This window comes from Embiotoca jacksoni, unplaced genomic scaffold, assembly GCF_022577435.1.
Source record: "Embiotoca jacksoni isolate LCO1_2020_lvr unplaced genomic scaffold, fEmbJac1.0.p SCAF_3, whole genome shotgun sequence".
In the NCBI taxonomy this organism is placed as follows: domain Eukaryota; kingdom Metazoa; phylum Chordata; class Actinopteri; family Embiotocidae; genus Embiotoca; species Embiotoca jacksoni.
The window spans coordinates 17464648-17486723 of record NW_027185381.1 but is presented as its reverse complement, the minus strand read 5'-3'; the positions used below and the strand labels follow the sequence as shown (position 1 = coordinate 17486723).

Genomic DNA, 22076 nt, shown 5'->3' with positions numbered 1-22076 from the left:
GTGCGGCCAGGCAGGTTCGTTTTTATCAGAGTGTGTTTATCTTAATTCCCCTCAGTCTCTTTCAGTCCGATCATCAATTACCTGTCTGAGGAGGCAGCGTGCTCTCCTGTGACTCACACACTAACATACACAGTTACCTTGGCGCTTAAACTATGATGATATGACTGCGAGAGTGTTGCTCTATCGCGTGTGACTGCCCATGTCTTTGGCAGTTTTGTATGCATTGTTGCCTTGGCTTGTTTAGAAGATGATGTTTTCATACCGGCCCACTGTGACCTTGGCTGTTTAAACAGGTTTGTAAAGTAATCATACGTGGAAGAGAAGGAGCTGCACTGACAAAGAGCCATAAACACGCATGCCATGCAAACATGACACATCTAACACATCATGTCCTGGCATATGCAATGCCACACACACTGTGGCCAGGTGTGAGTGTAGACAAAGAGAGAGGACATCAACAAGTAAATAAGAGAGATCCTCAAACTTGCATGCACACACACTGTATGTATGCCCACACTACATCGCCCCCTGCGTGGAGAATGACAAGCTCTTTCGAGGTTATGACCCTCTCCCCACGCTGTTTGTCTTTGGGGTCACGTCCTGCCCTTTAACTCCTGACCCCCGACTTTTGACCTTTGTCCGTCAGCCAGCAGACACCAGCACTGAGCTGACAGCTCCCAAAGCCCACTGACCCCAAAAGCAGAGCGAGAGAAAGCTACAGAGAGAGGGAGACAGAACTCTGACCGCTGACCTCTCCTGGAAGGGAATCAGCGTACGACCAGCAACAGTGAACAGTTTACCTGTTCAAAGAGGTCAAGAGAGGGAAATAAACAAATATTACTCTCTTTAATGAAATATGAAAAATAAAGTGACCAAAAATTAATAAAGAAAAGGAGGTGAAGATTGAAGAGAGGGAGGAAAGGAAGGAGGGGGAAGAGGTGAGGAATGAGATGGGAGGACAAACATGGGTGAACCTGGCTAGTGGAGGTCACACTCTGCCTGAGGAGACAGGTGCCTCAAGATTAGCCTCCACATTAATAGCCTTTACTTACTCACACACAAAACACTCACACACACACACACACACACACACACACACACACACACACACACACACGCACACGCATACATGCACACACGCTGCAAGCCAGTCCTACAGAACTCCTATACCACAGGGACGCGGAACTAGTGAGAACACAGCTCTGACTCTCATATCCTATTTATACATCCTTTCCTGTACATTACAATCCTATTTAGCGCACCCTGCTTCCTACACAATCCTATTTATGGACTCAATCCCACCCCGCCACCACCGCACACCCCACTTCCACTCTCGAATCCTATTTGTGTCCCCCGTCCTCCTGTATGCAGGTGCCATCCATCCAAAAGGCTGCCTACTGGGTGTGTACGCTGTGATTCAGATGAGTGTGTGTGTTTGTGTGTGTTCACCAGTGATTTGTGCGGTAATGTTACACTGAAATTGGAGTGTTCCACGCAGGAATAAGAGAAACACTGTTCTTGGACTCTTTGTTGTTTGCAAACATCAGTCAGTTGTTCTGTGGCTAACCAAGAAGCTTTCTGTTCCCTAGAAGTAAAGAGTTTGAAATTTGCTTTTGAGGAAACGCCATCAAATGAGGCTTCGTCTTGAAGGTGAAACAAACACCAAGTATAAAGGTGAGATCAGAGGTGCTTGCCCTCTACCTCATCCCCTGCGATCTGATGTAACACATTGCACATCCCCTTCTTTGCATTTCCAAATCGTCCATGAGTAAAGATGAGTGTCTGTGTCTTCTGTCCCGTCCAATCTCCACCCGTCCCCGTGACAGGCCTCTTATCCTCCATTAGTGTATCTAAACAGGACAAAATGCCTGTCCATATCACGGGCCTGTCTCCACCTGACTCCCCTACCTGTCACTCTCCGAGTATTATGAAAGCATCCTCATTCTGTTTGAAGATGGGAGATGAAAGGAGAACGGCAGTCAGGGACCCGGTTGGCCTGACAGACCAGATTAGAGTAGCCGATGTTAGAGAAAGAGGTATGACGGAGGGGAGAGAAGGGTGAGGATGTTCCTGCCTAACTGGATTAAGGGAGGGGGTGAAGGAAAGGTGTATGTAGAGCAAGAGTCTGTGCCTGTCTTTATTAGGGGAAAGAAGGTGCAGCAAAGTGGGCGTGGAGAGGCGTATGCCTGTCCATATTAGAATGACAGGTGCTGGTTGCCTCTTCATTTACACTTTAGTTTGAACTGAAGAACTGGCGTCTCACAGACAGAGGTAATGATGAGCCAGCAGCAGAAAACTTCACATGCCGAAACACCGTCTTCGTCTGATGAAACAGAGGGGATGACAGGCAGGCCACCAGAGCACAAGGTTAAACAACTCACAATGCTGCTGCTGCTTCTCTATCTCCACCACTTTGTATACGCCACTGAACTGGTTCGAGTTAAATTGATGCTCAGCGTGATTTGAAACAAGTGATATATGGTGTCTCCCATTTGGCAGACATTTTTATCCAAAGCTAACACCAGAGTGAAATAGTGTGTCTGAGCTGAATTTATTAATCATTCAATTAACTAAATGTTCCTTCTTGGTATGGTTCAGATGAATAGACTGTCAGTCTTTAATGCAATCTAATTCTCTGCACACCTCAAGAGAGATGCTGAGAACTTAACTGCTCTGCAACTCTTTCATTTCTCTCACCCTGTCAAAGCCTTTCACCTGCATTACTCATTCCCGGGTACGTTTTTGTCACGCTCATTTCTGCTTTATTATTTCTCTGCAGGCTAAATCCTGATTCTTCTCTTAGAGTAGCAACAGTTTAAGTCGCCCTGCAGTCTGCTGTGTTCATCTCTTTCCCTCTGTGTCTCCTCCTTACCTTCCCTCCTCAGATCGAGCCTTCCTCTGTGTCTTTGGGGCTGGCTGGTAAAGACAGTAGGGGCAGTCAATCGTATCAGACTATCAGGCCAGTTCAACCATAAATTACCTGCAGCTAACAAAGCGTGTTGCTGTAACTATTACACAGGCAGTCAAAGTCACCCCAGCCCACAGTGCTAGGTTACACCAACTCACACACTATATGGCTATAGACCAAAGGAAGTGCAGGGAGAGTGTTTGTGAGAAACTGGTCAGTTACACACTGAAGTTTTAATATTCAACATACAACCACAGTTGGTAAAAGGACAGAAGCAGGTGATGACCTGATTTTAGAATGAATAGCTTAGGAATGACTTAATAATAATAATCAGAAAAAACAATCAAAGAACAAACTGGCACAGAAATTAAAAAAAATATGGGTTTTTGCAAACAATTGAAATATTATGTCAAGTAAAAGCGATTAAAATATAATTTTTCATAGCATTAACATTGAACATTGAATGCTTTTGGAATATAACTTACCAGTAACATTTTGCAAATGATCATTTTAAAACAAATATTTGAAAATTAGTAGAATAAAAGCATCTAAAATGGAAACCAAACAAAAACTAAAAATGTATATTTATATCTTAAAAGGTAGGGTGTACAATTTACTCCTTGAAACCCAAATTCCTAAGCTTGGTCAGTTTAAAAATGTTTATGCAAAAACTTTTGCAAAGGATGTATCAGCCTCCATTATTTAGACCATGGTTTGTATACACCACCTAAAAGCATAAAAATATCTTCTGTCATAGCTTTAAGCATATAATCAATTAATAACCAAATGGTATTTAAAAATAATTAGAGACAAATAATTTACATGAGTCTTTGCTCAACTGGTGTTGCAGTATTGTCCACTGTTCCTGTGTGTTTAACTATTTGTTGTGTGGAAACGGCGCGTTGTGTCTCCCTCTCCTAACTGCATGCATAGGTCTGTGTTATTGGCTAATTGAGAGCGTGTTCTGTGCTGCAGATCTGCCCTGGAGGTTAGTGTTGGCACACACACACTGTAGCAGGACAAATGAGAATACACCCCGCCATCTGCCCAAGAGAGACACTCCCTCGCCCTCTCCTTGTCCCTCTGCCCTTGTCCCCCCTCTCCTTTTCCTCTTTTTGTCTCATTTTTATTCCTACCTTCATGTTCCCATCTACTCTTTCCAGCCTCCCCCCTCCTTTCCCCTATATTTTCTATCTCATCTTCCCACCGTTCGATCCTCCTCTTTGTCTCTGTACCACCACTTCATCTCTACCGCTCTTGTTTCTTCCGTCTCCTTCTCTGCTACCTGTCTCTCGCCATCCTGAATAAGTCGTTCAGAGAGGTGTGTTTGTGTTGTGATGCGGTGGCCAGTCGTGTTAAAGGTGTTACTGTACCCCGACCAGAGACTTTCTGAATGTTCCGTGGGCGAGATCCATAGGGGCTGACACCGAAGGTCACCCCTGGTTGGTAACCTTGGAGACCAACTTTATTAAAATGAATTTGAGTAGAGGGGCCGTCCTGACAGCAGCATAATTACATCGCAGAGCATCAGCACTAATTTATGCAGCCTGCATTCAACCGGTCAGGAGTGCCGAGATGGGGTCAGCATGGACACACAGAGAAACACACACACATTCTCACAAGAGCATATTGGTATGCACACTCTCATACTGCCTCACAAACACACACACACCATACCAATAAAAATAGGTAAATACATTCAATTTCTTTTTACACTGCACAATGAACTCACAATCCCCCCTGTAGTGTGTTTACTGCTTTGAGGGTCACTGTGTGTTTGAGTGTATGTAGGCATGTGTGTGCCAGAGAGACCATGTGTGTGTGTGTGCGCATTTAGCAGTGTTGTAGATACAGACACTGGACAGGTCTTATTAGTGTCACAGCCTGGTAAGTGCAGCACAGTCACTGTTCAAAATAATACTGTTGTTAATTTTTGCTCAAGTGTCTCTATAGTTTTATGTGTTTAATAAATAAGCACATTTCTAAGAATGTAGAAACTTCACTGTGGTGGTCTAAAGCCCCTCGCCCCGCCTTTATTATTATTATTATTATTATTATTATTATTATTATTATTATTATTTTCTTCCATATAATCTACCCACTGAAGCCATCAAAAAGGAAAATCTTATAGGCAGGGTGGCAACTATATGGAATTTAAAGATAAAGTTGCTCACCTTGACTATTTATTGGTTACTGTTTTCTAGATTGCCAGTCAGAACTAATTATACACACTATGAAGTTCTTTGGGATTTTTTTGCCCCAAGAAAATGTTGACTTTAGTCTGAGGTGCTGTTAATGCAAAGACTTCTCAATCCACATAGGGTGTGACTTCGGTAAATCACCTCATCATATTCTCTCCAAATCAAATCATGATATTAAGTTGACAACAGAAAAGTAACCAAGACTCAAACTTCTGGATATTTTTTGTATTAAAAAAAACCCGGTGGAAAATGAATGCCGGCAACAACAAAACAACAAAAGTAAATGAAAATATTTTAGCGTGACTTAATTAATTTTGACAAGTTTTCCATTCAGCCGACTGCTCACGGTTCAAGATAGCCATCATTTTCATTCATGTATTGATTAGTAAGGTCCTCTGTGCTCATTAGGCTCCATTAACAAAATCCATAATGAGAAAAACAATTTTGACAATGTGTCAATGTTTTTCAACCTGGCTGCAACACAAACAGATCTGACATCCTTTCCTGGGTTACAACTCTGTTGCACTTCTGTATCTAATAAGTTTCGATAAACTATGTCGGTATGAACTATGTAAACTATGTAAATATGTCGGGAACCTGATGGGTGGTCTGCACAGTTGAAGATAGAGCAAGAGACTTGGTAAAATGTGAAGCTGGAATCAGAGTGAAAAGAAGAAGAAGGGGTCAGTGAAAGAGGAACAGGGAAGAGCGCAGTAGAGGAGAGTAAAAGGTGTCGAAGAGAAAGGGGTGAATGGGGGACATGGATATAAGTCACAGCTCCAGTCACTCCATTGTAGCCGTTGTGACCAAGGGCACGCTAATCTATCCCATTAGCAGATCTTTGCGACTCTCTCATAATGTTACTGCTAGCTGCTCTCCTGTGACATGTTCCTGGTTTGTGTGTGTGTGTGTGAGAGAGAGAGAGAGAGAGAGAGAGAGAGAGAGAGAGAGAGGATGAGTTTGTGTGAGTGTGTGTAGAGACAATGTGAATGAGGCAGAATGCTGTGTGCGTGTGTGTGTGTGTGTGTGTGTGTGTGTGTGTGTGTGTGTGTGTGTGTGTGTGCGCGCGTGCGCGTGCGTAATGACAGTTCAGCTAGTTGCTCTCCTGTGAAAATGACACGTTCCTGCCAAATTAATATCATTACTATCAGAGTTTAATGGGCCAGTGCTGCCTTCTTATTTAAAACAGAGCATCCCTCTCTCTCGACCTCCACCACGAAGGAAGGGGGTGGTAGGAGAATGTGTTAGAGCAAATGACTAACTGAGCAGGACAGACAATGTGAACAGACTTTTTCTTTGACCACAGTCAGGAAGACGAATAAAATGAGGAATATGAACTTAATTTAAGGTTAAGATGAGCTACAGATAAAACAAAGAAAATATTCAGGGTGAACCAGAAGTTGTACGCCTCCCCCAGACGAGTCAAGCTGCAGTTTATAACTGTCTGTCCAGACTCATGTACTATGTGTAGTGAAGACCTTCTAGGAATTTGGCCAATAAACCAGAGTCTAAAATAACTGAAAGTAGCGATGACAGTAGACAATCCTGCAAAAGGATTTTGCTGCCAACACAAAGGGGCCACAAATTCTAAAACATGGAAGCTTCACACACATCTTCAACCTGACAGCACAGAAGGTCTAGACAATCACCAGTTTCAAGGTGGACACCCAAGATTAGTTTCACAGATTCAGTATCTGACCTAGTGTCAAATATGGTCACAATCTCCCCTTCTGTTCCTGATGTTATGGTATTGAATAATGGCCAGAAAAGTGTTTTTGCAGAACATTATGATGTCGCAGTGAAGTTGACCTTTGACATTTTGGACATAAAATGTCATCATTTTATTGTATTAAATATTTGTGTGAACTCTTCTCCCAATTAGCACATTTGTTTCTTAGTTATGGCCAAAAAAAATGTTTTTTTTAAGGTAACAGTAACTTTGACCACTAAATTATTGTCAGTTAATTCTTCAGTCAAAGTGGACATTTATGCCAAACTCCCTGAAAACATGCCAGAGATATTGTGTTCATGAGAACAGGACAGACGCACAGCTCAAAAACATAATGCCTCCAGTCGTGGCTGTCACTGGTGTGGAGGCATAAAAAACAAAACTGAAACGATCTTTGGTAGAGGAAATTAAAAAAAATAAATAAATAAAAAACATTTTCATTTGCAGCTAAAACCCACTGGGTTTTGGTTTTTTTTGGGGGGGGAGGTGGGTGGGGGGGGTACAACATTATTCATGTCAGACATTTGCCTCAAAAAATATTTCCTTTAGTGTGATACTTTTAAAATGAAGCACTGCTCTGTTGAACAATGGAGCTTCCTTCCCAGTTGTAATTTTACATTTTTGGGGTTTGTATTATATTCTCGGTAATCGTCACAGCTGGACTCATGCCTACTGCTGGAGTGATGGCCGCTATCAACACTGGCATTTAGCATAACAAAAAATATAATGTCAGTTGTGGTTGCTGCTGTCGTCTTCTGTGTTGAAGAATTCTGTCGGCAGGTTAGAAGTGTTTGGCTCTTGGGTGCATTTTCTTTCATACCTTGTGTTTTACAGTACATCTTTGTGGTCATTGGTTTTTATGTTCTTTTACAGTACTTGAAAGTAGGTGTGTGTACAGTATAAGCCGTCTGTGAAGGTGTCATTCTTCACTCGATGTCAGCACTGTGATAATGACTTGATTTGGAGCTACACTCTGCGGGCTGCCTGCGAATGTCGGCACCACCGTGGTTGTGTTTGCACGTGTGTGCATATTTACACAGTTTGTATACATGTGGAAATAACTATTACACACTACATTCTGTGTGTGTGTGTGTGTGTGTGTGTGTGTGTGTGTGTGTGTGTGTGTGTGTGTGTGTGTGTGTTTTGGGGAGCGCACGCTCCTGAATGTGTGTGTGTGTGTGTGTGTGTGTGAGAGATTTTGAGTGTGTGAATATGTCAGGTTGCCGCAGGAGACCAATTAGCTGGTGCATCAGTGAGGAGGTGAGCATACACACACCTGTGTGTGGCCCTATTACACTAGCTCATCACACACTCTCATACCAACACACAGACAGCATTGCTCTGCTCATAATAGAAACACGGTGACACTTACAGTACATTGACCATATGGAATAATGACTTCACTGTGTCAAACTGTCAGATGTGAGTCACCAGCATGCGTTATTTCAACTAGACGTTACAAACTTAACAAACTTGAGTGAATTTTCAGTTATCTTGCTGCTGCTGAATGGTTGTCATTAGATATATGTACTTTACCACTAAACATTTCTTCATTTAAAACTACGCCTTGTAGCAGTCATACACAGTGGATGAGATCAAAGAGGGATTCAGTCCAAACTTTGAGGTATCGTGCACTGATGCAATTACGTGAGAGTGAAAAGGAAGATCACAGCCAATAAAGCAGCCAGGTCTCTTCATGTATAATTCAGATATTTTATGGAGGGCTATGCACCCATATGGACATGCTAAAGGAAGACAAAAGCCATTTCCAGCCACAGAAAAGCCCTTTTAAAAGCTAATCCCTGTGCCTGAGTCCTACACCTTTTACTGCTCCTTTTTAATGAATAGGTGTCCAATAAGGCCTTTTATTGTCTTAGCATATGTTGCTTTTATTAGGGGAAAATAATTAGGTTGTGCGGATCACTTCGGAAGTCCTCTCACAAGATAAAAATGAGATAGTTTCACAGTCGTTGCGCAAGTCCTTCTGACTGCCCGTCGTTTTCCCCTTGGATGCCTTGTGTCCTAGCTCCTTCATCTCCTCCTCTGCTTCGTTTCCTACTCCTTCTCCTTTTCTCTCCTCTCTTCTTTATGCTTCCCCTCCTCCTCTTGTCCTTTGCATTCCCTTCACTTTCTTCATCACTTCCTCTTCTATTGTCCCCTTGAACATGGGGGCATTAAACGTATGCAGGGATGTCGCATTGGACTGCACATTTACACATGTGCGCGCACACACACACACATACACATGCATATAACAGATGAACAATCACGGTGTGACAGGAGGCTGTTGATGACTGACACTCGGTTGATCTTATCTGGCGCAAAAGGGGTAAAGGGAGGGCCACAGAGAGAAAGAGCGAGAAATAGTGCGGGGGCACGGGGGGCTCTGCAGTGCTTTGTGTTGTGTTCCTGTCACTCTGGCATAGTTTACCCCTCTGCTCCTTTCTCTCCTTGCTTTCTCATCCTCCACTACATCACTCGGCTTGCTTATAGTAAAAGAAAGACTGTCAACAGGGCTCTTCTGTGATGTAGGACTCCAGGGAAAGAGATCCATTTACCTCCAAGAGGTCCTACTATGACCGTTTACCCGTGAGACCTCAGTTACAGCAACATTGTATGCCCAGTCCTGTAAGTTATGGGCCGGAGGGGGATGGGGCTACGGGCGTATAAGGATCTGCTGATGGTTGATGGAAAAGAAGGGGCTGAGGAAGAAGCAGGGGGCAAGGCAGATAGACAGAGAGAGATTGAGTGGGCATGATGAAGGAAGGGAATGAGGAGCAGGGAGGAAGGAGGCTGGTCCCTCCATCCTGCCCTTAATGCCCCTCAGGGGATCATTCTGCCTGTGGGTGAGTATTAGCCATCAGCCTGTGGGCTAATGGACGTTACAAAATGGAGTTTAGTACATACAGATGACCAGGGGGATCACTAATCACTGGGGAGATCTATGATGACGAGAGCTGGTCATTCTCTGGAGGTCTAAACAAGCTCTCAGTCAGAATATGGACAAGGCTCCCATTCAAATAAAGGCTTTTCCCTGCAGTCCGTGCTGTTGGATGTGAACAGTTTCTTCCATTTGTAGTACAGTTTTCTTTACATTTTTTAATTCATGTTTGAACTGATAAAATGCATCATTATATATATAATGACCAAGTGACCTTTGACCTACCTCAGTCAGGGTGACAGAGGCTGCCACAGATTCATGGGGGTGAGTGTCAGGGTGCTTTCTGAAGTGTGCGCTGAGGTATTTGAGGTGCTAATCTCGCCTCAGCTTGGTTGAGTGGTCAAGCTGAATGGAGAGACAGCTTGTTTATCTGAGGGGACCGCATTACCCAGGATTCCCTCTACAGCTGGGCCAGGCACGCTCAGCTGAGCTGTCAGCTCGCAGAGGTTACTGGGGCTGAGGGCAAAGATGGTTCCACACACACACACACACACACACACACACACACACACACACACACACACACACACACACACACACACACACATTCAGACATAAACTGCACACAAATCAAACTTTGATTTCAATGGTTATTTATTAAATGTAAAATATCTTTAGCACAGATTAAAAATCAGACACCTCCATCTATTTTAAACATCACATCTTGAAAAAAAACCATTCCTGAAACAGAATCACAATCAGTTTGGAGTCCCACTTTCAGGATAGCTACTCCACGAGGCTGGGCAGAGGGTTGAGGCAAAAACTGCTTTCCTCCTGATCCCTTTATTAAGGCTACAAGCCAGGAAATACTTGTCCTAATGTATAATGTAGCCTTTCGACACTGGATGGTAGGAAATTACTTCTTTTTTTTTTTTTTTTTTTTTTTTTTTTTTTTCACCAAATGCCTTTAGATTTCAGGTATTTTACCAGTTATAGATGCGGAAAGAAAAATGTATAGTTTAAATGTCAGTTTTCTGAAAATGTGCCTGTCTAATAAAGGGTAAAATTGTATACTTTATAGTTTACTTCATAGAACAAAAGAGTAGATACTTCAGACCACAAAATGCCGCTTGTATGGGACTGACTGCTTTCCAAACCTCAAAAAGGCGAAGAACAGAACCCAACTTGTGGTTCTGACAAAGGGCCTTCACATGACGAGCATTGACACGAGCTGTAATGATCTGTGGTTCATGCCAGGAACGAACTTCTCAAATTGTGTCCCAGGCATTAAATTGCTTTGCCAACATTTTAGCGCTGCTGCTGAATTGGAGTGCCATCACAGAGGTCAACTGGTGAATGCTCCCCCCTCTCGTCTCTCTGCCTCAACCCTCGCTGCTGTACAAATGCCAACTGACAACAACTGACATAGATGGTGAGCAGAAACACAGGACAGGCAAAGGAAGAGAACCACCCACAGGAGTAAGAAAACAGGAAGACTCTACACACACTGTCCAAGAGAGGATATTGCCTGACAATATTATCAACTCATTTATTTTAAACATTTTTTTTATTTTTTTTATTTTAATCTTTTCTTTTTTTCCTACTTTTTTAAATGTTTTTTTTTTTTCTTTTTCAGCACATGCCATATGAGAATTTGGGGATTATAAAAGTACCTGAAAGAATTGCTAGGTTTTCAGCATGCATAGCTGTTAGTATTTACAGGTTCGTATGTACAGGGATGGACCAAAAACAGACTGCTCTACAGTACTGGGTTATTTACATCCAGGTCAGAGGGAGAGGTCAATGTCATAACTACAGATGTGGGGGTGAAGGGTCACATGCATAGGGTCAGAGAAAGCTCATACAGCTGAGTACACCTTGGACGATGAAGACACAACAGAACACGGCAAAGTAACATTTCTGTCAATTCTGACAACATCACATCTCCCCCACATACCCTTTTTGCTTTTGAATACGCTCAATAAGTGAGTTCTCAACGACCGATTATTGCGTAACACGATACAAGGACATTTCTATTGCGAGTCCATGAGGTCTTCAGTTATTGAGTCAATACTGAGATTGGAAGACTTGGAGCTGGTCCCAGAGCAGTTCCAGAACCGTATTGTTGAATCCCAGGCTAAGTGCAGGCTTATTGCAGGGTGTTTTGTAAGTATTTCCTCAGTATTTGTGTTTGTTTTTATTATCCACAGAAACAGATATACACAGAACTAATCTACAAAATCTGCTGTCAAACATGGTACTGTCCGGCTCCTTTGGTTTGTCATATTGCTTTGATGTGGTGATCTTTGTTGTAGTTTTAGCATAGAGATCATTTTAAGTTTGGAGTTGTTTTGGCGCACCTTATCTTTCCCATCTGCTCCCCTATCAAAACCAGTGTGGTTTTGGCAGAGCTAGTTTTCTTTTGGGTAATGTCCAAGTCAAGTCATTCAAAACAAGTCCCGTTCAAGAGTCAAGTCTTTTTTGGAAGTCTGAATGCTGACTTATTACTGACTGCTCTCTAGGTCTAAAGGATATAAATATCTTCCTTTCAAAGTTTTTAAAGCAATGTTTTTACATAGCTAAGACTGTCTCTTGGAAAATTATAACAAAAATGCTGAAATTGTGCTCCTTTCTCTGACAGTGATGTCTTGAAGGGTCTTCATGGAGAGCTCAATTGCAAAGCAATAGGCAAGGCAATCTGACAATTATTAATTCAATCACAATAAATGTGATTTATTTGCTACAACTACAAAGCATTTGCAATAACTGTCAATGCAGCAGACTGTAGCTTATTAATACTGTTATTCTGAATTTATCCAGTCAAAATTTTAAGTCAGGCAGTCAAGTCTCAAGTCTTGATTTTTGCAACTTAAGTCCAAGTCCACAGCTCTGAGTAGTCAAGAGCAAAATACCACAGATGTTTCTCAAAACTTCTGTACAAAAGGTAATGATTCACATTTAGTTGCAGGAGATAGAAAGACACGCATCAAAATCCATGTTTGTAGTTGGCTAAATTTACAGGCTTATTCTACAGTTTGACACGGGGTAGAAGTGACTAACAGAGGTGTGTACGATGCTCATTGGTTCAGCGACATTACCTTTCATGTAGATCGTCCCAAGTTTTTTTTATGTGTGTATTCGTTCGTGCTCGTGTGCAGGCGCATTCTCGTGTTCAGGCATGCACATATGAATGTGTTTGTGTGTAATTCTAACTGTACTGAGATAACTGCTCACCCCCTCTAGTTCTCTTTCCCACTACCTCAGACATGACTTGCCTCCTATCCGCAAACACACGCACGCACGCACGCACGCACGCACGCACGCACTCACACACACACACACACACACACACACACACACACACACACACACACACACACACACGATGATAAATGGCTGTGGTGGGTGGTTGAGCATGTTAATGCCTAATCTCATCAGCCTTATCTTTTACAGAGGTCACAAGGTCAAGTGGCGGGGGGGATGAGCTAAACACCAATAAGATAGCTAGACACACAGCACAAACAGTCCACGTACTCCTCCAGAGGCTGATAACTGGACTGCTGCAGCCTAGAGAGAAGCAGTAGTCTGGACTTGCCTTTCAAAACTAGAAGCAAAATACTGAAGATTTCATTGAGAAGCCAGCCACATAAATCTGGATTATGAACATGAAAGTTTTCTTTTATCAATCTTTCAAACTAACAGCAGGACCGGCGGTAATTGGACACAAACAAACTGCTCTGAAAGTCAGCCAAGTTCAAGGGGGCGTCAGCGAGTCAGAGCCCGCAGCAGTGAAATCTTCAGTGAAGTTTAAAAGGCAGTTCGCTTTCAGACGAGCGAAATCAGATGCCCTAAGTGAGGGAGATGAGTTAAACTGGGAGCGTGTGAACCTGCAACTCGGAGACACTGCTTGGCATTTGTCGGTCTTTGATATGGAGGCATGTGATGTGGATGAAGTTATCGCCTCACTGGCAGGTGAGACAGACAGCGGCGCACAGAGAGATGCTGCCTTTTCATCTGCTGTTTACCGGCTCTCTCATCACGCTGCACTTCAAACACGCTCAATCTGCTACTGCGACGTTACACACCAGGGCTCCTCCTGGTGGAACTTTACGTAGAGCTTAGAGGGGGTTGTGTGCAGCTGTATGTGTAGGTTTGTGTGTGTTGATGAGGAAACATTTCTAAGAATCTGGTTTGTGTGTGGATTTATTTATTTTTTTTTCATTGCATTTGCATTTGTGTGCATATTTTTGTTCTTGCTTGTGAAAATATGAATGCTTTAGACCTCAATGGATCTTTCCACTTCATGTGTGATGGCCTCACAGCTGCTTTAGGAAGCTGTTCAAACAGTTGGCATGTAATGTGCCTCCATTATGCATGTGTGTACATTTGTGTTTGATTACTCTCTATATATATGGAGTTGTCTCAGTCTGTGCCAGTGCTAAATACTGGTCTTTCAGTCGTCATCAGTTTTCCCTCTCACTCTTTCTGCCCCCCCATCTCGCTCTCGTTCCCTCACATCAGGAGATAAAGAGGCAAACCATTTCATGTGGCCGTATAGAAGTCGTCTCCAGTCCTGGAGTTTGCAGGGAAGCTGTCACAGCAGCTTTTAGCCAGAGCTGCAACATGAAAGATCCCTCTTTGAGCAGTCGGGTTATGTGTGTAATTCTCTCTGACGTGTTTATTCTGCTGCAGTTTCAACTTTCATTTTTAAATGTCACGGAAATCTCCCTCCAAGAATATCCCTGCTAATTACTGACTGACGGGGAAGGGTGTATTAGAGAACTTAGCAGGTTGCGTCCAAATACTGTTTTACTTTTACAGTGCGTCTTTGCTTGAGACGACATGAAACGGAGTCATTTTCTGGGTTGAGACTTGAGTGATCTTCAGATTTAAACTTGCCTTTAGAGAGAGAAATTACTGAGAAAGAAATGGAAGGAAAGCCTTGGGGTGTGTGTGTGTGTGTGTGTTTGTGTATTGTATGTGAAAATGCTGTTTATCTATTAATTTACTGATTTAGATAAAGATTTGTTTTTGCATCATTTCCAACACGTATTCTCAACTTTGAAAGCCCGGCTGAATCCCTATACACATCATGTGAAAATATACATATTTATGACCACGGCATTAAAACCTGCTTTTTATAATACACATAAAAGCTGTGGTTTCCCTGGTGATTCCCATCCAGACAGGAGCTGGTGTAATTTTCTTTGTTTCTTGTTCTCACCGTCTCCACTGAATCTATACATCTGTAGCATTCACATGGTCCCATATAGCCAAAGGTCCTGTACACACCAGGTAGAGAAATAAATAAATAAATATATGTATATAAATATATGTACAGTTAGGGGTTATGCTATTCCCATGTTAATATGACCCAGTCATCATGGGCTGCAGGGAAAGGGGAGAGACAGCGTGTGCGTGAGTCTTTTTTTTAATTTTTTTCTTCCTGTGGACACTGTCCTGCTGTCTCTTTTTTTCTGTCTGTGTCTGTGTGTGTGTGTGTGTGTGTGTGTGTCTGTGTGTGTGTGTGTGTGTGTGTGTGTGTGTGTGTGTGTGTGTGTGCGTGCGTGCGTGCGTGTCTCTCTCTCAGAGGAAAAAGGGATGTGGTCGGTGTTTGTCTCTGGACAGGACACATCCTAACGTCTGTGTGTTTTAAATGAGTTCTCCATATTTTGTCTCCTCCTGCAGGTTGACGCAGTTTTGTTGTCTCAGTGTCTTGATTCGTCCTCTGATCTTGCTCCTCTTTCTGTCTCTTGCTCTGTCCACAGCAACAAGGGGCGGCCACCACGGTGTACTGTGCAGTAGCTCCGGAGCTCGAGGGATTAGGCGGCATGTACTTCAACAACTGCTTCCGCTGCCTGCCATCCATGCAGGCCCAGGATCAGAGCAGCGCTGCCAGCCTGTGGGAGCTCAGTGAGCGCCTGGTTGTTGAGAGGTCAGTGGGCGTACAGGCCCTCTAATGGACAGAGGACGACGAGGAGGAGGAGGAGGAGGGGGGCAAGCCAAACAGGAATCAAAGGGGAAGCAATTGGTGTCAAGTTAGGTATGAACTTAAGAAAAGATAACTGTGCTCTGACTGCACTTTACAAGAGCTGCCAAACCACAGAAGTCCATCTGGATATGTCACATAACTACGGGGGCTAAAACACATTACATATACAATACAGGGGGGTTTCATATACAATCTATTGAATAAATTAAAGGTGGAGTTGGGTTCAGCTCTGCTGTGGTAGTTTACAATGCAAAGTCGGGGGATGGGAGAAGATTTGAGACGAGTTTGTTGTAATTTGTTTGTTCTCTGTGTGTGTCTGTAGCCTGTTGTAACTCCTAAGTCCTTTTCACAACTGTCTATTTAAAAGAGCAAAGTTCGAAAAAGCAAATGACCTGTTTTGATAACAATGCAGGGTTACCTAGAAATCATACACTATGGCATATGCATTTGATTCCAGCAATAGTGCACTATATGGCAAACGTGTCTTCCCAATTAATGTCTGTATATTCAGTATCGTCTTGTCTAGTTCTATGTAGATGTTTATGCTTCCTATTGAGATACAGAGAGCGTTGGTTAATCATTGTGCTAAATCTTTTTGGGCAAGAAGAAATAAAGAGTAATGGGCATGTGACACTCATGGATATATAAACACACTAGAGGTTTGATTGATATGACTATTAACATTATTCTGCAATAATTGTATTTCTTATCAACGTCCCTATTTATTTTCTGTACAATATTTACAACATCCTGATTTCTGGGCATGTGCTAAAGGGGCGTGGACATCATATTTTTTTCTGTTTGCTATGTGACTCAATCCTAAGTCTAAATCTAAACTCTGGTAAGTCTTACCATATTAAAATTTGGAGATATTTATGGGAGGATATTTGTCCATTTCAATCAGAAGGTGGAGAATCTAATTTACAGCGTCCAGGATCTTTAATTTCTGTTTCCTTCCTCGTTGTTCAATGAGCGATTTCACTCCTGTTTTTTTTTTCTTTTTCTTTTTATTCGTCATCCATTTTAGTTTTTAATTCTGGCTTTGGGTTTGCTGTTGTCCTGAAGCCGCTGGAGGAGTGGGAGGTGGGGTGGGGCGGGGCGGGGAGGGGGTGGGGCACTTTTGAGACATTGTGCTTTATGGCAGTCTGGGTGCCGTTGGTTGTTCTTGAAACAGCATTCCAGTGTCATGATATCTGTAAAGAAAAAAAATGAGAGAGAAAATTCAATAAAACTCTGTTATACAGTAACATGTGAACTCCTTTTAGCCACAAAAATAAGTCCATTCATTTGCAGGCCATTAGGGGGAGATATTTGTGTAGAAAGCTGAAAAGTGAGCAAAAAGTCTGACTAAATGGGACAGTTCAGTGTGTGCTAAAAAAAAAAAAAAAACATCAACAGTGTTTGATAATTCACTTAATCAAAAGAAAGTGGTTTTCTCTCAGGTTTGCCCACATGCTTATGTCAGAGCAGAAAGCATTCACGTCCTGCGTGTAAAGGACAGATCAATCAGCTAATCCCACAGATGATCTCGCGTGAATCATCAGCTACCTGCTAGTATCACTCCTCCTTTAGGAAAATCCTCAGAATAACTCTTCTTTTTGCTGCACATACAAACGCATGCATACAGCATCCATGTTACACCATAACTGATGAAACCTTTTCCTCGTTGTCTCTTTTCTCATTTTTTTCTGCACTCCTGTGCTGACACACACAAGAGATTGTGTGTGCTGTGGGCTGTACATAACCTGATACTGGTGTGCTGCCCTGTTATAATCTGTACTGTACCCTGTGCAGGTGTCTTATCACTGTCCTTTCACACAGGACACACCTGGAACAGAGATACAGTACAAACAAACACACACACGGGAACACACACACACACACACACACACACACACACACACACACACACACACACACACTGTGACAGCAATCGGCAACTCGTGTACACAATGAGCAGTTATGAAACTGTCCAGGATGTGTCTTGCCTCGGGATTATGCATCAGAATTCACAAATTGTCCAAAAAACATCTATGTTTACATCCAATATGTTGCGGTGACTAATGAAGAAAACTACAGGAATATAATACACTTAGTCATTTCTCTGTAGCTGCACCAAACAGGGGTAAACAGCAATTGTTGGCTTTACAGTCGCTACAGTATTAAAGATGTTAACAATATCAAAGGCCATTTCCAGCCGCTGTCCGTGGTGCTGATCCGGCTCTGGTTCATTCGTGTCTGTACTTTTATCCCTATGGAACTATCCATGGAAAACATGAGGCGCACATGAGAATTTTCCTACTTGTTAATCAACTATCGAGCCTATATTCATTGTGTGTGTGTTCAGTCTGCAGGTTGCTGAGCTTTGACATGAGCCTCTATGAGAAATGACACCGTCCCGTTCCCTGGTGGCTGCCCGCTTCAGCTTTGAACAGATGTGTTTCCTGCTGTCAGCTGTTTAGTTTCTGTCTGTTGTTCGTTTTATTTTTATTTAGTTATTCTACCATGTTATGTTTTTCCCCCCCTTTGTTGAATTCAAGTTGTAGCTGTGCCACTACTTTAATTATTAAACCAGGATTTCCTGCCTCATCTGGTCTGTGAACTATGGTCTGACTCCTGCGTTGTGTCGTGCTCCACTGCAACTGAAGTATTATTTTATTCAAAGGAATTCTTTTGACCAAATATCCTGTTCAAATGGTTATTTTACTGCTTTAAAAAAGTTTTACGTGTCCATCCCTTACATTTTGTTAGTGGCTGAAGTCAGAACTACACCTCAACCAGTCCACTTTAGATATGTTCACCCACAGAAAATCTGCCACTTGTGATCTTGAGACATCATCACGCTTAGCTGAGGCCTCAGGTTTAGTTTATCTGTGACAACTCTACGACAGAAAACACGGAAGCCCTCGAATGGAGGGGCGGACTCGATACACAAAGGAGAATCTTCAGGAGCCGCAAACAATTAGATGTCAGTGCAGGCGTGCACTGCAGTGGCCGATCCATGGGTGTGTAGTCTGAGTGAAGAGGGAGGGTCCTGCCTGGCTTTCATACAAAGCCCTATCGATCAGGCCTTATCGGAATCATCTGATAGCTAATCAATAAGCTACACTTCCTCTCAGCGAGCAAAGAGGAGAGAGAAGCGAGGCTCTCACAAGAGGAGGACCTTGATCCTTTGACCCCCACACTCAAACACACACACACCCACACACACACACACACACACCCCCACACACACACACAGTTTCTGTCTCTGTTCATTTCTCCGTCTCTTCATCTTTCTTATTTTAACAGTGCCCACCAATATAATACCCCAAAGCCTGTGTAAACCAAATAACCAATACACTTTAGAATGTAATTTTAATTAGTTGGATTTACAGTTGATTTTTTTTTTCCCATCACTGAGTTTATTTCAATTTGGGCAGTAATTGTTTATGACAGACCATTTCATTTTCCATTATTGTTTTTATTTCTTCTTATGATTAATTTCACCTCTCAAAGAATAATTATGAGAGGATTGATTTGATTATGCCTTTGTTCTGCTCCTATTGGCTCCATTGACTGAAGGAATGCCATGTTGCCATTTCGAGCGGATATATTTAATGATCACAATCAATGTTAAAGCTCTCTAGACTCAACTAACCCAATAAATATCTGCCACAAGGAAATTTACCATCTAACTACAGCAGGCAATAAAGTCGTACTGTCTGTTCTCTTCCATCCCCCCTGCTCTCTTCTCATCTCTCTCTTTTGAGGATGTCATTGGGATTAAAACTGTTGATCAATTTTCATAAAGTACCACTGCAGTCAATGAAAATATTATTTTCTTTCCATATCTAACCATGTGCTTCGCTTGCAGACTGCTCTTTTTTCCAGGATGGAGTAAGGGATGATATATATATTTAATAACTGCAGGCAAAACAACTTAATCAGTACATTTTAATATAAAAATCTGCTTGTCAAAATATTTTTTTGTCTTCTTTGCAGATTTTTTAAATATTGTAATTCACTTTGCAGTGCTTCAAAAACATTACAGCTTTTTCTAGTCTTCTATTTGTGTGTGTGTGTGTGTGTGTGTGTGTGTGTGTGTGTGTGTGTGTGTGTGTGTGTGTGTGTGTGTGTGTGTGTAGGAGGCTTCAGTAAACAGTGCAGTGGGGCTGCCCCATCACACTATAGCGGATGCATTTCTCTCTGAGATGCAACAAACCAGCAGCGCCAAACTAAACCTCCTTTAACGTTTGGCACACTATTAAAACAACACACCGTAAATATGATGCAAATGTTCTATGTGGCAGGACTCACAGCATTTTAAGCATCTTTCTCTTGCAAATGATGTAAGTTGTGTGAGAAGAAATGTTGTAGTTGTTGGCACATTTCTATCCATGGCCATGCTTTAGTTTATCAAATCTGTTCTTTCATAAAGACGTCTTAGCAGCAGCATTGATGACATTTGAATCCAGATATCTGTGATTCACTGAGGCTGTTCACCATCAAATGCACTTATTTCCCCCTGAAGATCTGCTCGTGCAATCTATAACTTTCTCTGTTTTTATTGAAGTCTCAACACGGCACCTTTGAGGAAATCCTTCCAGCCCCAAATCCCCAGCGTGTCCTCACCGCTAGACAGCATGACCTTGTAAACCCTGAGTTATTTTACTCACCCATTGTGTGAAAATAGAAAGAAAAGGGAGAGAGAGGGACGAGGCATGGGGAGGGGGTGGAGGTAGAGAAAAAAAAAACATAGAGCTCCTGCCTGTCACAGCTTTCAAACACAAAGAAAAATGAGCACTTGGGCTGAAGTACAATTATTAGCCCCTGTCTACAGATTCATCACACTATAGAGAGGCAGGGAGAGCGGGAGAGATAGAGGGAGGAGCGGAGCAAGAGGTGGAGGCGAGGAAGGTAGAAAAAGAGGTATCAGCAGAGCGGTACAGAAGAGGGAGAGACAATAAGGAGAAAAGAGTGAGGAAATAGAAAATAGGGCTGTTAGACTGAGAGGGAAAACTGAGCGCGAGGCAGGCGGGGAGCAAGGTGAAGCATGCAAAGCTACCGCAGAGCCGGAAGAAGAGGGGGAGGGAGGTTTTAGGGAAATAAAAAGAGTGAGGAAAAGAGCAAGAGCAAGGCAGAGGTAAAGGAAGGTAAAATGAAATAAGAGGATTTGTCAGGCCAGTGGTTGGTGGCAGTAATAAAGCCTGCTAATCTGAGGGAGAACGCTTGACTGCTCACACACTGACTCTCTTGACGCCCCACTTTACCACTGGGCCAAGCCAAGGTCACACACACACACACGCACACACACACACACACACACACACACACACACACACACACACACACACACACACACACGATCACGCCAGTCCAAACACACACTTGCAGAGTCTGTCCGATCGTTTTTTTTGTGAATCAAGTGAGTTTGTGTGTTTCTCTCCTCACTACTCTTCTTACACTTTCCTCTCTCTCACCTTTTCTGTCTTGTCAGTCACCTTCTTGTTAAGCGTCATCTCCACCAAACACCCCTTTCAGCCATGTTGTTTTTGAAATCTCATTTTTCTCGGTTTCTTAACTGCCTCCGCCGTGTGGATCAATACCTATCAAAACCATTACATAAATACATCTGTCACAAGCAGATAGTAGAGTGGGGATGTAATGTGTCTGGGGGGGAAAGAAGGTATGCTGTGCATGTGTGTGTGTTCTCAAAGGACAGCGAGTGTCATTTTGTGTGACCAGGTGTGTCGGGCAGAGAGAAAGGTTGTTATTGAGCCGCAGTAAATGACGCATAACCTGGTGTACAGCTTACTTAGCCCCAGACTTCTGCTCTCTCTGTCTCTTTTTTTGTCACTTGCTCTGTATGTGTGTGACAGTGCTGCCATGGGAATATTATTATTATTACTTTTTTAAGGCTGCATGTCTAAACTAATTGTACATAAGAAATGAAATATTTTGGATGCACAACAGAGGCTCCTGCATGTCTGTATGAAGTTGTAAGTTTGTTTTTATATTTCAAACTCGGGCTCTGGTATCGTTTTAACGTTTTTAACACTCGTGAGGTGTTATCTTACTTTGAGAAAAATTTTAATGCTTTTCAACTAAAACTTTTTGAAAAGCTCAGACTTCTCAAAAGTTAAATTTCTTTCACATGCAGCACAAAACACAACACAAAAAGTGTTTTAAATCAGGAAATATCTGATCCAAGATGAAGTATTACGCAATATTTACAAAAGAAATGCTGCAGAGAAAGAAAAAAACAAACAAAAAAAACAAGCTGCCAATATAGAAAGCAATGAATCTTAGAAAGCACCACAGAATTCAGAAACTATAGAAAAGACTGCCACAGAAAACTGCTCTGTAGGGGGCACTAAGCAAGA

The 22076-nt window shown here is 42.5% G+C and overlaps 2 protein-coding genes across 3 annotated transcripts in view; one reads left to right on the top strand and one right to left on the bottom strand.

Annotated features, from left to right (window-relative positions):
* Nucleotides 1–18300, top strand: part of wwox (WW domain containing oxidoreductase) — a 133055-nt gene extending 114755 nt beyond the window's left edge. Inside the window, exon 9 of the mRNA XM_069162474.1 lies at nucleotides 15488–18300. Within this exon, the coding sequence (XP_069018575.1) occupies nucleotides 15488–15679 (192 nt within the window). The 3' untranslated portion in view covers nucleotides 15680–18300. The remainder of the gene's footprint in view (nucleotides 1–15487) is intronic.
* Nucleotides 16817–22076, bottom strand: part of LOC138206030 (transcription factor Maf-like) — a 44464-nt gene continuing 39204 nt past the window's right edge. Inside the window, exon 3 of one of the 2 annotated variants that reach the window (XM_069162476.1) lies at nucleotides 16817–16904. The gene's annotated coding sequence lies outside the window, so the exon portion shown is untranslated. The remainder of the gene's footprint in view (nucleotides 16905–22076) is intronic. The other variant, XR_011178910.1, reaches the window with a different exon arrangement.